A 14,344-nucleotide genomic window follows, 5' to 3' on the forward strand; every position below is an offset into this window, starting at 1 on the left:
TGCCTGCGCTGCTTCCTGAGGCTCCCTCCCCTGCCTCCTGTGGCTGCCAGCACATTGGTAACTCCCTGCAAAGCACCCAGTGGAGCTCTGTGGCAGTGGAGACTGAGGTGCGCAGTCCTACCTTCTTCCCTTCTCATGTCACACCAGCCCTTGGAAAGTGAGCAGAACTGGAAGGTGAGGAGGGAACTAGGGGGCAACAGGTGCAGATTTCATCGTGCGTAGGGTCTCAAGTAACCTCCCAGAGAGCTCAGTCAGCATGGGCATTGAGCATTATGCTTGTCATGGGCCTCTAGGAGCAGGAGCAGCCCTGCTGGTGCAGGCTTGTCAGCACGGGCTAGAGCAGCTCAGGGTCTATAGGCAGGACGCTGCTGTCCAGGACAGCCTCTCATCTCTGTGTCAAAACAGTTTCAGTCTTTCTCCCTGCTGAGGCCAGATGGCAAGAGATGAGGGGCTGAGTCTCAGGGCTGTCATCAGCTATGGAACCCAAGATCTCTTGTCACCTCTTGCTCAGTGATCCCATCCCTGGGAAATGGAGACTGGGATATGGGCGGGGGTGGGGAGGAAGTGAAACATGAGTCCAGACTGAGCAGGGTTAACTCAAGATGGACAAACTCTTTCCCATGCTGACCAGGCAGGAGAGAGAGTAAGAGGGTGTGGTTTCTTGCTTTTTCTTCCATTGGCTGGAAAGGATGATGCAGCTGCCATGCCAGAGTGGAACCAGCCAGTGTCTGGTGCAGGAATCCTTTTTTTACCCTGTGACTAGATTTACCTTCCTTGGCACTGGGCAATAAGGGATGTTCATCACTCACTCCCAGGACTGCAGCAGTGAGCAGCCCCTCACTGCACCTTCTCCCCCATCTTCCTTCAGCTACATTGGAGATCGGGAGACCAGCAACATGGCCATGATAGAGGTGGCAATGCTCTCAGGATTCATCCCCATGAAGAAGTCTGTGAAGGAGGTGAGAATCCCCATCCCACCTGCCTTTCCCTGTTCATATGGGGACCCTATGTCCATGGCTGGTCCCACCACCAGCCTTCCAGAACTGCTTATGGAGGGATTTCCACTCATGATACATACCATGCATTGACACTCCACCCAACCCAGAGAGAGACTATTCTCAGTTACACCACGAAGCAACCCTGTGTCCAGAGGAGTTGCAGCACATCACAATCTAGGGGCATACTAAAAGAGCCAGCATTGACATTTGGCATGTCACAATGTCTGGTGAAACATCCTAAGGTAACACTGAGTCCCAGAGAGTCACTAGGGGACATACCACACTACACCAGGAGGAGACCAGGCAGCTGTGTTGCGTGTTCCTGCTGAAGAGATCAAGATGGGCTACATCTCTGTGTGGGGTATGTTCCAAACCTAAACCCCACCTTGTAGCTTATGCTCCCTTTGCAAACCCAGCTCTGTTGTAATCAAAAAGCCCACATTTCAAATCTTGTGTGCTGGAAAACTTGATGCCCCTTCCCACATCTGTGAGGAGGAATTTGTTTATCGAATAGAGCAAAGAGGTCTGTAAAATACCATCAGGGCATAGGAGGCCGGGAGGGCTCTAAAGTGTGGCACTTTATTGAGGCCCAGGCCATGAGACTCCTTGGGCCTGCCTGTGATGTCACTCACCGCAGTTTTACACAGCTAGAACACCATGGACACCTCATTGTGTGTGAGTTCACAGTAAAGCCCAATGAGCTAATGCAAAGCTGTGCTCATCTCTCCTACTCCCTGGCAGCTGGAGAAGATGCCCCTGGTGAAGAAGACGGAGTTCCAACCTGATGAGGTCACCATCTACGTGGAGGAGGTGAGCAGTGCAGGCTCTGTCTGGTCAACAAGGAGTAGGCGGGTGCATGGGAGACAACTGGACTGCACAGGGGGTATGTCTACACTACAAAGTTAGTTCGAACTAACGGACGTTAGTTTGAACTAACTTTCATAGGTGCTACACTAGCGCTCCGTTAGTTCGAATTTAATTCGAACTAACGGAGCGCTTAGTTCGAACTAGGTAAACCTCATTCCACGAGGATTAAGCCTAGTTCGAATTTGCTAGTTCGAATTAAGGGGTGTGTAGCCCCTTAATTCGAACTAGTGGGAGGCTAGCCCTCCCCAGGTTTCCCTGGTGGCCACTCAGGCCAACACCAGGGAAACTCGTCTGCCCCCCTCCCGGCCCCGAACCCCTTAAAGGGGCACGGGCTGGCTACGGTGCCCGTGCCAGGTGCAAGCCTGCCAGCACCCAGGTAGCAGACCCTGCACCTGGCACAGCTCGAGCCACCCACCCGATGCCCCCCAGCCCTCCCCCTCTTCCCGAGACCAGGCTGGCGGCTCCCGGGAGCTTGCCCGGGACCGCAAGAGGTGGGCACCCACCTGGGCTAGTGCGGACATCGTGGACCTTGTCCACGACCTCCGCACTAGGCACAGGAAAGTGGCCGGCTTGGGCAGGAGAGCTGCCAGTCTGGCCACCCAGGAACAGGTGTGCATGAAAATCAAGGGGGTCCAGTGAGACCCCCGACCCTGAGCCCTGAGCTTACAATGGCCGTCCTGGGTCAGACCAAAGGTCCATCTAGCCCAGTAGCCTGTCTGCCGACAGCGGCCAACCCTAGGGACCCTGGAGGGGATGGACCGAAGACAGTGACCAAGCCATTTGTCTTGTGCCATCCCTCTCCAGCCTTCCACAAACCTTGGGCAGGGACACCACTCCTACCCCCTGGCTAATATCACTCCATGGACCCAACCTCCATGAATTGATCTCACTTCTCTTTAAACTCTGTTCTAGTTCTAGCCTTCACAGCCTCCTGCAGCAAGGAGTTCCACAGGTTGACTCTGCTTTGTGAAGAACAACTTTCTGTTATTAGTTTGGAGCCTGCTACCCATTCCTTTCCTTTGGTGTCCTCTAGACCTTCTTTATGGGAACTAATGAAGAACTTTTCTGTATGCACCCTCTCCACCCAACTCCTGCTTTTAGAGACCTCTATCCTGTCCCCCCTCCATCTCCTCTTTTCTAAGCTGAGAAGTCCCAGTCTCTTTAGCCTCTCTTCATATGGGACCTGTTTCCAACCCCTGATCATTTTAGTTGCCCTCCCCTCTCCCAGCCTCTCTCTTCCCCTCTCCCACCTCCTTTTCCCAGTCTCCCCCAGTTTTGTTCAATAAAGACAGATTCTATTTTTGAACACAATTGTCCTTTATTTTGTACATCAGGAAGGAGGGCTAGGGAAGGGTAAATGGAAGGAGGTGAGGGAGGAATGGGGTACGAGCCCCCTATGGGGAGGACTGGGCTGGCTCTGTGGGATTCTGGGGGTGGAACCTCTCCTGCAGCCCCCCAATTGCCCCCTCTCCCCAGATGGCAGCCTGCGGCAAGTGCAGCCAGTCTGATGGCCGAGTGCTGTGATGTGCCCAGTGTGGGCACTCCGGGCACTCCAAGCCAGGACTGGTTTGCAAGCGGGGAACCCCTGAGAACTGTCTGTCCGGGGTGGGGGTCAGGACCCTTTAAGCACAGCCCTCGGCTAGCCTGAGACAGCATCTCCACGCTCTAAGTCCTCCTCTGATGCCCTGCCGGCACTGCTTCCGGCCATCCTTAAGCCTGGTTCAGGGTCCACTCTGTGTGGACATGCTAGTTCGAATTAGCAAAACGCTAATTCGAACTAGTTTTTTAGTCTAGATTCGTTAGTTCGAATTAGCTTAGTTCGAATTAACTAATTCGAACTAAGTTAGTTCGAATTAACGTTGTAGTGTAGACGTACCCAGGCTGGAGGTACAGTTGGGGTAAAGGGCATGCAGGAGAGTGAATGGGAGACAGGACACTCATGAGACAGTGGCATTTCTTGGGGAGAAAGGGGATACAGCAGGAATTGCTTTGTGTGAGATAATCAAATTCCCCATCCCCGTCACTGTCCTGCCCTAGCTGGACAAGTCTCCTCTCAACTTCACCATCTCCATGAAACAAGAAATTGAAGTGCAGAACCTGAAGCCAGCAACAGTGACGGTCTATGATTACTATCAGCCAGGTAGGATCTCACTGTCAGAGGGGTAAGTCATGAACCTCTCCTCTCCTCACTCAGGCTATGTCTACACTACACTTCTTTTTTGGAAAAGGGTATTCAAATTGCTCTCCGCAATCTGTGTGCCTTTTTCCCATTCCTTTTTCGGAAGAGGCTTTTCTGAAATTTTTTCCTCATGAGACGAGTTTTATAGGGCTTCTGAAAAAGCACGTCTGCTCTTCCAAAATTTTTTTTGGAAGAGCAGATGCGTTCCCTGGACACTGCAGAGTTTTTCCGGGATACCTTGGTATTGTGGCCCCCACAGACAACCTTCCAGACTTGACTTGCATAATGCCTCAATCATGCTGCTTTTGTGATGTGGTCCTCCACATCTACACTCAATATATTTGTGAGCCTAGTCTGTCTCTTAACACAGGTCTCTGTAGAAATGGGGCATCTTAGTTAACCTGCTCTATTATCTCTAGGGGTATGTCTACATTAGCCCCCTACTTCGAACTAGGGTGGCTAATGTAGGCATTCGAACTTGCAAATGAAGCCCAGGATTTAAATATCCCGGGCTTCATTTGCATGTTCCCGGGTGGCCGCCATTTTTAAATCCCCTTAGTTCGAACTGACTGCCCGTGGCTACACATGGCAGTCAGAAGTTAATCCAAACTAAGGACTTAAATCCTGGGCTTCATTTGCAAGTTCGAATGCCTACATTAGCCACCCTAGTTTGAACTTGGGGGCTAGTGTTGACATACCGTAGCTTCTTAGGGCTCTTGTTTAATGAGACAGGAATGGGACTTTACCCCAGCTATATATTTAAAGGGGTCTTTAATTCCATAAACCCTGACCAATCAGGAGGCAGAATTTGAGTTTGTCCCTCATGAGTAGTCACCTCAGTGGCCATTGGTTATTCTCCTTTCCCAAGAGATGTTGGGAAGACGCTTGTCCTGCTATCTAGGCACTGAAGAGAATGTGGTAGGGAACTGAAGTCACTAGGTATTGCTGTTCTAAAGAGGAGCAAGCTTGTGCTCTTGTGTGTTTCTGCATTTCACAACAAAGTCTTCTCCCTCACACAGGTGACAGTGCGATTACAGAATACAACTCCCCCTGCAGCTCAGGTAGGTGTGGCATGGACACACCCTTCTGGGGGCAGTATAGTGAGGGGAAGAGCAGGGGACTGGAACTAGAACAGATGTGTGCTGTGCTTTTCTCTGCCATGGACCTGTTGGGTGACACTGGACACATCACTGCATCTCCTGCTGCTCGGTTTCCCTGTGTGATGGGTGCCCTAGGGATGAAAAGCTCCACATCTCATTCCTGATGCCCCTAACCATTCAGTCCTCTTTATGGAGGATTGAATTTCAACCAGTGATGGAGCGGTTATGGAATCTGTGTCCAAGCTTGTGAGGCCTGGTTATTGGGCTGGGTCTGAACATGCCACCTAGAGATGAAAGACTGTGTTCCCCATTTTCAACCCACTTTAACCTTGCAGTCCCATCCCATCTTAGCCCAGCACTGGAACTGACCACGTGGACATTAGTGAACATAAGAACCTAAGAATGGATGTACTGGGTCAGACCAACGGTCCATCTAGCCCAGTATCCTGTCTGCCGACAGTGACCAATGCCAGGTGCCCCAGAGGGAGTGAACACAGAGTTATCTCATTCCCTGAGCCCTTTAATCCAGCATCATGGATGTTTTAATTCTTTCGTTCTGCAGATGTCCAGGAGGATTCCCAATAAAGCCCCTGGGAGCTAGGTCCTGAATTCCTCAACTTGGGCATCACAGTTGGTAGTGGAAGAATTTCTCAGGTTTGGCCTCCTTTTCCTGCAAGGCTCTTTTCTGTTCCCTTCTTTCAATCTACACCCATCTTCTAAGGAGGAGATCTGGCTTGAGGTGCAAGAGTATGGATCTGGACTGTAACCCAGGAAAGCCAAAGTAATGAATCAGGACATACAAAGAGGAGAACAAAACCATTGGGGTTTATAGCCAGATCTGATCCACCTGCTGGAAGCAAGGAGGCAAGAAAGGAGGAGGAAGAGCTGGAGAAAATGGTCTACTCAAGATGTGCTGAGAGCTCTGTGATCTCTTTCGTGCCTTGGTTTCTTCCTTTTAATGGGATTTCTTTAGGAATCATGGAAAGGTCGGACCTGCAGAGTTCAGTTGTGGATCCTGACCCATCCAAAGCACCAGGGAGTTTGCTTCCATGGTTTTGGTTCAATCCCTATTGTGTATTAAAAGCCAAATGAATCAAGTGTAGTAATGAGTCCTGTGTGCCTGTGGAACAGATGTCTCCTGGCCCTTGTCTCAGCGTTTCTTTTCCTAAAGCAAATAAAAAATCTTCATATCTACAAGGTTCTGGTTTTTGTTTTAAATTATAGCACCAGGAAAAGATGCCAGATTGACAGCCTAGGTTACTAATGGCTGAGCAGCAGGGTCAGCTTCCCCCACCTGCATACTCTCCTGGGTCGCCAGCATGCTTCACTATGTCCAGATAACAGGCAGTTCAGTATTCATGGTCTAACCAGCACTGCTGAGACAAACCAGTAAACAAAAGGCTAATAACCTCATGGTGGTTCTTGGGGGCTCTTGTCCCATTAGGAACTGCACTGGGAAAGTCTATCAAACACCATAACATTTATATCATTTACACATTCAGTTAACTCCGGTCATCTGAAGAAGTGGGCTGTGCCCACGAAAGCTCATGATAATATCTACATGTTGTGTTAGTCTATAAAGTACTGCCAGACCATTTGTTGTTTTTTTCTGTAACAGACTAACTCGGCTACCCCCTGAAGTTCTAATAACAGTTTTTCTCACAATTCTGGTCCACCCTAACACATTCAACTAACAGCAGAGTCTGATGAAGGGCAGGACTGAGGGGCACTGGTAGGGCTGTGAGGGGAGCCCAGGGCTGGAATAGCAGGGGGGCTGCAGGGCAGGGCTGAGGGGCACTGGCAGGGCTGTGAGGGGAGCCCAGGGCTGGGATAACAAGGGGCTGCAGGGCAGGACTGAGGGGCACTGGTAGGGCTGTGAGGGGAGCCCAGGGCTGGAATATCAGGGGGCTGCAGGGCAGGGCTGAGGGGCACTGGCAGGGCTGTGAGGGGAGCCCAGGGCTGGAATAGCAGGGGGCTGCAGGGCAGGACTGAGGGGCACTGGCAGGGCTGTGTGGGGAGCCCAGGGCTGGAATAGCAGGGGGCTGCAGGGCAGGACTGAGGGGCACTGGCAGGGCTGTGAGGGGAGCCCAGGGCTGGAATAGCAGGGGGCTGCAGGGCAGGGCTGTGGAAGGGAGGGGGCAGCGCAGAATAGGAAGCGAAGCTGCAGATCAGGTTTGAGGGGTGCTGGCAGCTTTTGGAACCATCTGGAATGGCCATATCAGCAAGAGTCTCTGCTTGGCCTCCACCCATCAGCAAGGGGACTCTGTTGCAGCAGCATTTTACTGCAGTAGCCTTTTCCAGTCCATAACATCATGTCAGAAAGGGAAACTCAGCCACATCTAAGAATTGTTGGTAGCCACTATCATGCAGAATTTTAGCTATTGGTCTATCTCCTCTCTCCTACTTGGACCCTTAGATCCTGTGCAATAGTGCCCACTCTGCCTAACCATTAGGTGACACCTGTGGGAAGCAGACCCCCTGCATAGACACCTAGCAAGATTTACGCAGCCCCTTAGTGAAAGGCAAACTCTGCAAACATTTGCATGACCCTCCCTCCCCGAATACAGGGCCCCACCCCATGGAAGCTGGGGGAAGACCCCCATTTGAATTGCTCAATAGGAGCTATGAAATTGGCACCTGGGGCGGGGGCAGCACATGGAGCATCCCAGTGTCTAGCATTTGCAGGGGTCTGGAAACCCTAGGACCGTCCCCTGCTGCGCTGCCAGCCAGACTTTTAATCCCCTGATAAGCTGGGCCAACTGGAGCAGTCAGTGTTCCTTTCTGATTAGGCAGTTCCATTCGGAAACGAGACACCTAGCAACCCTCGCGATGGCGTGAGCAGCACAAGGGCTTAGGCACTGCTCTCATCCAGAGTTCCTGAGCCTCCGAGCAGCAGACCTCACATAGGCAAGAGCTCTACATGGAGCGGCCTCTTTGGTCCCATGGGAGCAGCTCTTGGGAATGGATATGAGGAATGACAAGGGGCTGACACTGTCATGTGGTTCGATTTTTAGATCCAAGGGAAACCAGGACACACCACAGAGACTGAACCACTTTCTTATTTATTGCAAGTTTTAAGCAGTTAACATAGTTGGTTAAGTTTTACAAGCCTTAAAACCAATTACTACACAATTTAAACCTTAAATACTATAAATTCTAAAGCAATTAATAAAGCGCAAAGCAACACAAAAGCATTTTCTAAAAGATCTATTATTATACAATAATAAAGCCTAATTCACTTACTCTTCACCCGTATGCTACCTACAGTGCCAGGCAGGAGGTCGTGGTTCCTTTGACTCCCATCCATCCGGACACCAAGGACTGCTGCAGCTGGTGTGAAGGGTCCATTACTTCTAGTTAAAACGAACAGGACCGGTTGGTCAATCCTAATCCCTCCCTCCCACTGATGACCTTTTCTACACCTATATTTATACTCACCTTGGTCGTTCTAGTAATATCTACCAATTAATTACGTATTGCATAAAATACCTATTACGCCCATATTTGGGATACATCCTGCTATTCAGGCTGTACTATACTTGATTGACAGTTCTATGGCTGTATCTGTGACTTTTGCTTATCAGAAATATTAGGTACCAGAACCAGGTTTCTCCCAATGTTCTTGGCGTGGTTTCTTATTAGAAACCAAGTTCCTCCTGATGTTCTTGGTGTGGTTTCACTATACCATACTCCTTACGCACCATTGTTTAATGCTGACTCTCACAGCTCCCCCCTCGGCCTGGCCTGTGTGCGTACGTGGACCAGACTTGAGATAGGCCTGGGTTTGCTTTGTTAGAAATCCGCACTGTGGGCAAGACAGCCATTGTAGTCCAGTTAAGGCAGGGCCAGACAATGCAAAATGAAATTGCAATCTAGACGGGGTTCTTTCGAAATCCCCCTCCCCTTTTTCAAAAGAACCCTTAATCCTGAAAAAATGAGGAGTATGGGTTCTTTTAAAAAAGGTTTTTTTTTTTCCGAAAGAATCCCATCTAGACTGCAGTTGCACTTTTGAAAAACCCTTTTTCGAAACAGTGATCAGACATGAATATGCAAATGAAACGCAGCATATTTAAATCCATGCTTCATTTGCACTTTTGATCGGGCTCATTTACATTCCTCCTTTGACAGAGGAATGTAGTCTAGACAAGCCCTATATCTTGCTGAGTGCAGCACAGCCTGTGGACAGACTTCTCACCCAAGCCAGCTACAGGTCTGCACCAGGTAGAGATACTTAGGAGTGATACTCTCTAAGGGTACGTCTAGACTACATGCATCTGTCGCCAGAGGCATGTAGATTAGGCTACCAGGCATAGGAAAATGAAGCGGCGATTTAAATAATCGCCGCTTAATTTAAATTTACATGGCTGCCGCACTGAGCCAATCAGCTGTTTGTCTGCTCAGCGCGGTAGTCTGGACGCGCGGGTGTCGACATCAAAGGCATTTGTTGACCACGCAGGTATGCCTCATCCCAGGAAGCATACCTGGGTGGTCGACAAATGCCTTTGATGTCGACCCCCGCGCGTCTAGACTACCGCGCTGTGCTGACAAACAGCTGATCGGCTCAGCGCGGCAGCCATGTAAATTTAAATGAAGCGGCGATTATTTAAATCGCAGCTTCATTTTCCTATGCCTGGTAGCCTAATCTACATGCCTCTGGCAACAGAGGCATGTAGTCTAGACATACCCTAAAGTAGGGCTCAGCAACCTACTTTCAAATCCCAGGCTTCATTTGCAACTGCGGATGACTACATTACCCCCGCTAGTTCGAACTAGCGGGGTAGTGTAGACATACCCTAAAAGATTATGTCCAACACTAAAGTTTTCAACATTGTCTTTATGGCAGATGCGTAGTACCTTTTTTTGGTCAGGAACCACTGACCCACAGTCGGGGACCACACAAGTAAGAAGCAAAAAAAGCCTCCAACCTCTGCCCCCTCACTGATGTAGCCCCCAACTGAACCACCTCCCTCCCCTGGCACTCTAGCCCCATGGCAGGGGAGGAAGGGGAAGTAGGACTGAGGTTCAAGGCCTCAGGCCAGATTAATTCTTCTGGGGTTCCAGGGTTAGTACATTTTGTGGCCCCCCAGGCTCTGGGAGGGGGCCAAAATGAGTGGTTAAGTGTCCAGGAGAAGGCTGCCAGTGAGTGAGATAGGGATGGGGTGCAGGATCTGGGTAGGAGGTGGGGTGTAGGAGGGGGTAAAGGTGCGAGGTGTGGAGGGGAGGGAGGGGGCAGGAGCAGGAGCAGGCTGGAAGTAGGGTGTTTGGCCAAAGGGGAGATGCAGGAGCAGGCTTGGGGTACAGCGTCTTGGTAGAGAGGTTGAGTGAGGGGTGTGGGGGGTGCAGGGGGGCACTTACTTGCTTTTGCACCCCATGTTGCTCCCATCACCGTGTCCCCGTTGGATTCTAACCAAGGGGAGCAGCGGGGAAAGTCCCCAGCCAGGAGAGGGGAAAGGGAAGCAGCAGCACATGGAGCAAGCTGGATCCGGTGAGTAGGCTCAGGGCTTTCTCCTCCCGAGGAAGCCAGTCTTGCGGGGGAGGACCATGAGGCTGGAGTGCCAGCGTGGGCTCCCTGCTGTGGGGGAAACATAGGGGGAGCTGAGCTCAAGCTGCAAAAGAGCCATATTTGGCTGGGGAGCTAGAGGTTCCCTGCTGTATAAGTATGGCAATGGTCCTGCTATTGTGGAGAACTTTCCTGGCTTATATACTACCCTAGTAGAATGGGCTAATGAAAGAATCTGAGTCCCTGCTTCTGCCCCCTTATCCAGAGGACTGCCTAACCTCCAGGCCTTCCCTTCCTCTCTCCTCTGCAGCAGGGCCCAAGAAAAAAGGGGGAAGGTTAAAGTAAATCATGTAACCCCACTCTGTGGGTGCAGAGACACCCCAAGCAGCCATCACACGAGTGAAAGGGGCATTCAGCCTGTCCCTCACACATCCTAGGCTGTGTTGCAAGGAAGCTATGGGTGCAACACTTGCTCTGGAGGTGGCCACACACCCTCATGCTCTGGATGACAGGATTCTTCTCCCCAGCATCAGCCCCCTCCTTAGGGGTCATGGCCTCCCCCCACGTCAAGCCCAGAAGACCTCTTGGATGGGGGAGTCTCCTTGCACTGGGCCCTTACCCAGTTTTGCCTCCCACTCTCTCCAGCTGCTCACTGCACCCCGCTGCAGGCTGCCCCAGCCCCAGCAATAACTTCTGCCTAAGCCCTGCTGCGGCTCTGTCTCCAGCACAAGACCCTGGGCTGCTCATCTGCCCCTCTGGCTGCTGTTGCTCTGCTCAGCTCAGGCCACCTCTCTGGGTTGCTCTGGCTCTGGCCGGCACTGCTCTGCTCCCAACTCAGCTCAGGCCCCTGATCTCCCTTAGGTCTGCCCCAGCTCGCCAGGAGGGTGGATCCTCCCCCAGCCTCCAGCCTCCCTCATTGGCCTGCCTGTCCTGTCAAACAAGCTTACCTAGTGTCTTTACCTCTTCCTGTTGGCTGTGGGGATTGTCAGTCTCAGGGTCCTGATTTATCACTAGCCCTTCCCCATTTCCTTTTGGTGCTGGGACAGGGCTAACGAAAGCCCCCACTGAGGGTGTGTCTACACTGCAGTGTTTTTCCAGAAAAACAATACTTGCTTCCACACTGCCATTGAGTTCTTTCAACAGAACGTCGAAAGAACAGAGGTTTTTTTCCGACAGCGGTAAACCTCATTCTACAAGGAAGAAGCCTTTTTCGGAAAAAGGCATGTGTGGACGCGGAAGAGAGTGTTTTTTTGAAAGAAGAGGCCTCCAGGAAATAACACAGGTGCCCTGGTGGCCACTCTGTCTATGGTAATCACAGCTTACATGTCAGAGCGCGTCCAATGAATGTGGACCTTTTCTTTCGAAAAAGCAGATCACTTTCTCATTGCACCTTTTCCTGTGTGGATGCTCTCATTCAAAATAAGCTTTTCTGGAAGATCTCTTCCGGGAAAAAACGTCTTTCAAAAGAAGCCTGCAGTCTAGAAGTAGCCTGAGTTTCAGACAGGGACCACCAGTCCCCTACATCCACCTACACTGCCGTAAGAAAGGGGAGAGGAGGAGGTGCGGTGAGAGGAGGCTGAGCTGCATGCCGTACATCTGGAAGGATGAGTATTTGAAATCTGAGGGCTCCTAGTCATTTTCTGGGGAATTTGGAAAAGGGCCCATTTCATGGGAAAATATACAAGATTTGTACATGCTGGGTTGTACAATGAATCCTTTTGTACTGAAAATGAGCCACTTTCTTCCCAGGAAGTAGGTCCATCAGGCAGAGATTTCCAAAACAAATAAATGATTTAGGAGCAGTGTTTCCTTGAATTTTTCCCATCCCTGAGCGGAATTAATTTTGTTTTCTTTGTCAATGCGGAGGTGATGTATGCCACAGTGATGTGTGACACAGGTGCTGTGCAACACATCATCTTCCTATTGGTGCAAATAACAAAATTAATGTGGTGGGGGTGGGACCACAGGGTTTTGAGTGTGGGAGGGGACTCAGGTATGGGCTCAGGCTGGGGAGCAGAAGTGTGTGGACTCTGGGGTAGGGCTGGAGCTGAGGGGCTCAAAGTTGGGACAGAGGGTTATGGTGCAAGGGCTCTGGGAATAAAGGGTTTGGGGTGTAAGAAGGGGCTCCAGGGTGCAGAGTGGGGCCAAAGGATTCAGAATATAAGAGGGGCAGCAAGTTGAGGCAGGAGACTAGGGTGCAGGAGAAGATGAGGGACTTGGAGTAGGCTTGGGGATGAGGGGTTTGGGATGCAAGAGGAGGGCTCCAGGTTTGGGCTGGGGGTTGAGGGTGTGAGAGGGGATATGGGCTTTAGACTGGGGCTGTCGGCTTTGTGGTGGGGCTGGGGATGAGAGGTTTGGGGTGCAAGAAGTGGCTCAGGGTTAGAGGGGCTCAGAGTGGGGCAGAGGTTTTGGTGTTTGGGCTTACCCAGGTGGCCCAGCAGATCAGTGGTACTAAGTCAGGCTGCCTAGAGCCTGCCTGTCCTGCAGCATCACACTGCTCCTTGGAAGCAGCCAGTAGATCCAGCTCTTGGGGGGACATGAGGCTCTGTGGCAAATGCAGGCCCATAGTCCCCCGCCTAGGAGCCCGACCTGCTGTGCTGGCCACTTCCCCACTGGCTTTTGGGACATGCAAATCATAGAATCATAGAATACTAGGCCTGGAAGGGACCACGAGAGGTCATCAAGTTCAGTCCCCAAAAGTCTGATGCTCTACCGACAGAGCTAGCCAGGCTCACAGAGAAGGGGCCCCCATTGATGAGAGCAGATATTCGAAATCTACCCTGCATGGCAATGCAGACAGTTTCTCTAGGCTGCCTTTGCCAGTCAAACATCGAGATAATGGCCAGAAGGAAATCTTCTACTTTGAACAGGTAGAGAACATGCCCATCCCTTCTGCGCAAGTTAAGAGAGCAACTTGTGTTGTTGGCCCGGTACTGTCCCAAGTTATGGACCTATTGATGCATGGAACATTTCTACTGGACTCTCAGGTCTCACCCGACCTTGTTCCCTACATGTCCAGGAGGATGGAGTTATCGATCCATTCTGGGTGCTTGTTGTGGGGAATGCAGGTCATTATTCCAAAGATACTGAGATGACAGACATTAGAACAACTGCATTCAGGTCACTGTGGAAGGGTGTGCATGAAAGAAATTGCACAAAGCTATTTTTGGTAGCCTGGCTTGGACAATGCCGTTGAAGAGAGAGCAAGAGCTTGTATTTCAAGCTAGGATGTGAGGAATGCACCTCAGTTGGCACCAGGAGCGACTCAAGGAGAGCTGCCGGCAACTGGCGCCCTAGGCGGAATGCGTGATTGGCGCCCCTGCTTCCATAGCACTCAATGGCCTGACATCATCATTGGGTGCTACGTTTAATGCAGTGCCCTAGGCAACTGCCGAGGTTGTCTACATCCATGGGCAGCCCCTGGTTGGCACCTCTACACCCATGGGACTGTCCTGAAAAACTGTGGCAACGTATTCACGTTGATTTTGCATGGTTATGGTAGATGCCCATTTCAAATGGCCAGAAGTCTTTATAATGCCATCCACTACTTACTAAGAACGTTGCTTAGGAGCACAATTGCTGCCGTGTCACCTATGACCTCTAGTTATAGCGAGAAGACATCTCAAAGAGACAGCAACCCATGCTATAACAAAAGGGCAGTGGAGTTGAGCAAGGTTCTTGGGCTGACAGCATTACTGCT

The 14,344-nt window shown here is 51.0% G+C and overlaps 1 protein-coding gene across 1 annotated transcript in view; it reads left to right on the forward strand.

Moving 5' to 3' along the window:
• LOC102451496 (alpha-2-macroglobulin-like protein 1) overlaps positions 1 to 6,341 on the forward strand; it is a 58,575-nt gene extending 52,234 nt beyond the window's left edge. Inside the window, exons 33-37 of the mRNA XM_075902336.2 lie at positions 869 to 959; positions 1,740 to 1,808; positions 3,903 to 4,005; positions 5,064 to 5,105; positions 5,707 to 6,341. Of these exons, the coding sequence (XP_075758451.2) occupies positions 869 to 959; positions 1,740 to 1,808; positions 3,903 to 4,005; positions 5,064 to 5,105; positions 5,707 to 5,729 (328 nt within the window). The 3' untranslated portion in view covers positions 5,730 to 6,341. The remainder of the gene's footprint in view (positions 1 to 868; positions 960 to 1,739; positions 1,809 to 3,902; positions 4,006 to 5,063; positions 5,106 to 5,706) is intronic.
• Positions 6,342 to 14,344: the final 8,003 nt, after the last annotated feature.

This window comes from Pelodiscus sinensis, chromosome 1 (assembly GCF_052426305.1).
Source record: "Pelodiscus sinensis isolate ZL-2025 chromosome 1, ASM5242630v1, whole genome shotgun sequence".
In the NCBI taxonomy this organism is placed as follows: Eukaryota; Metazoa; Chordata; order Testudines; family Trionychidae; genus Pelodiscus; species Pelodiscus sinensis.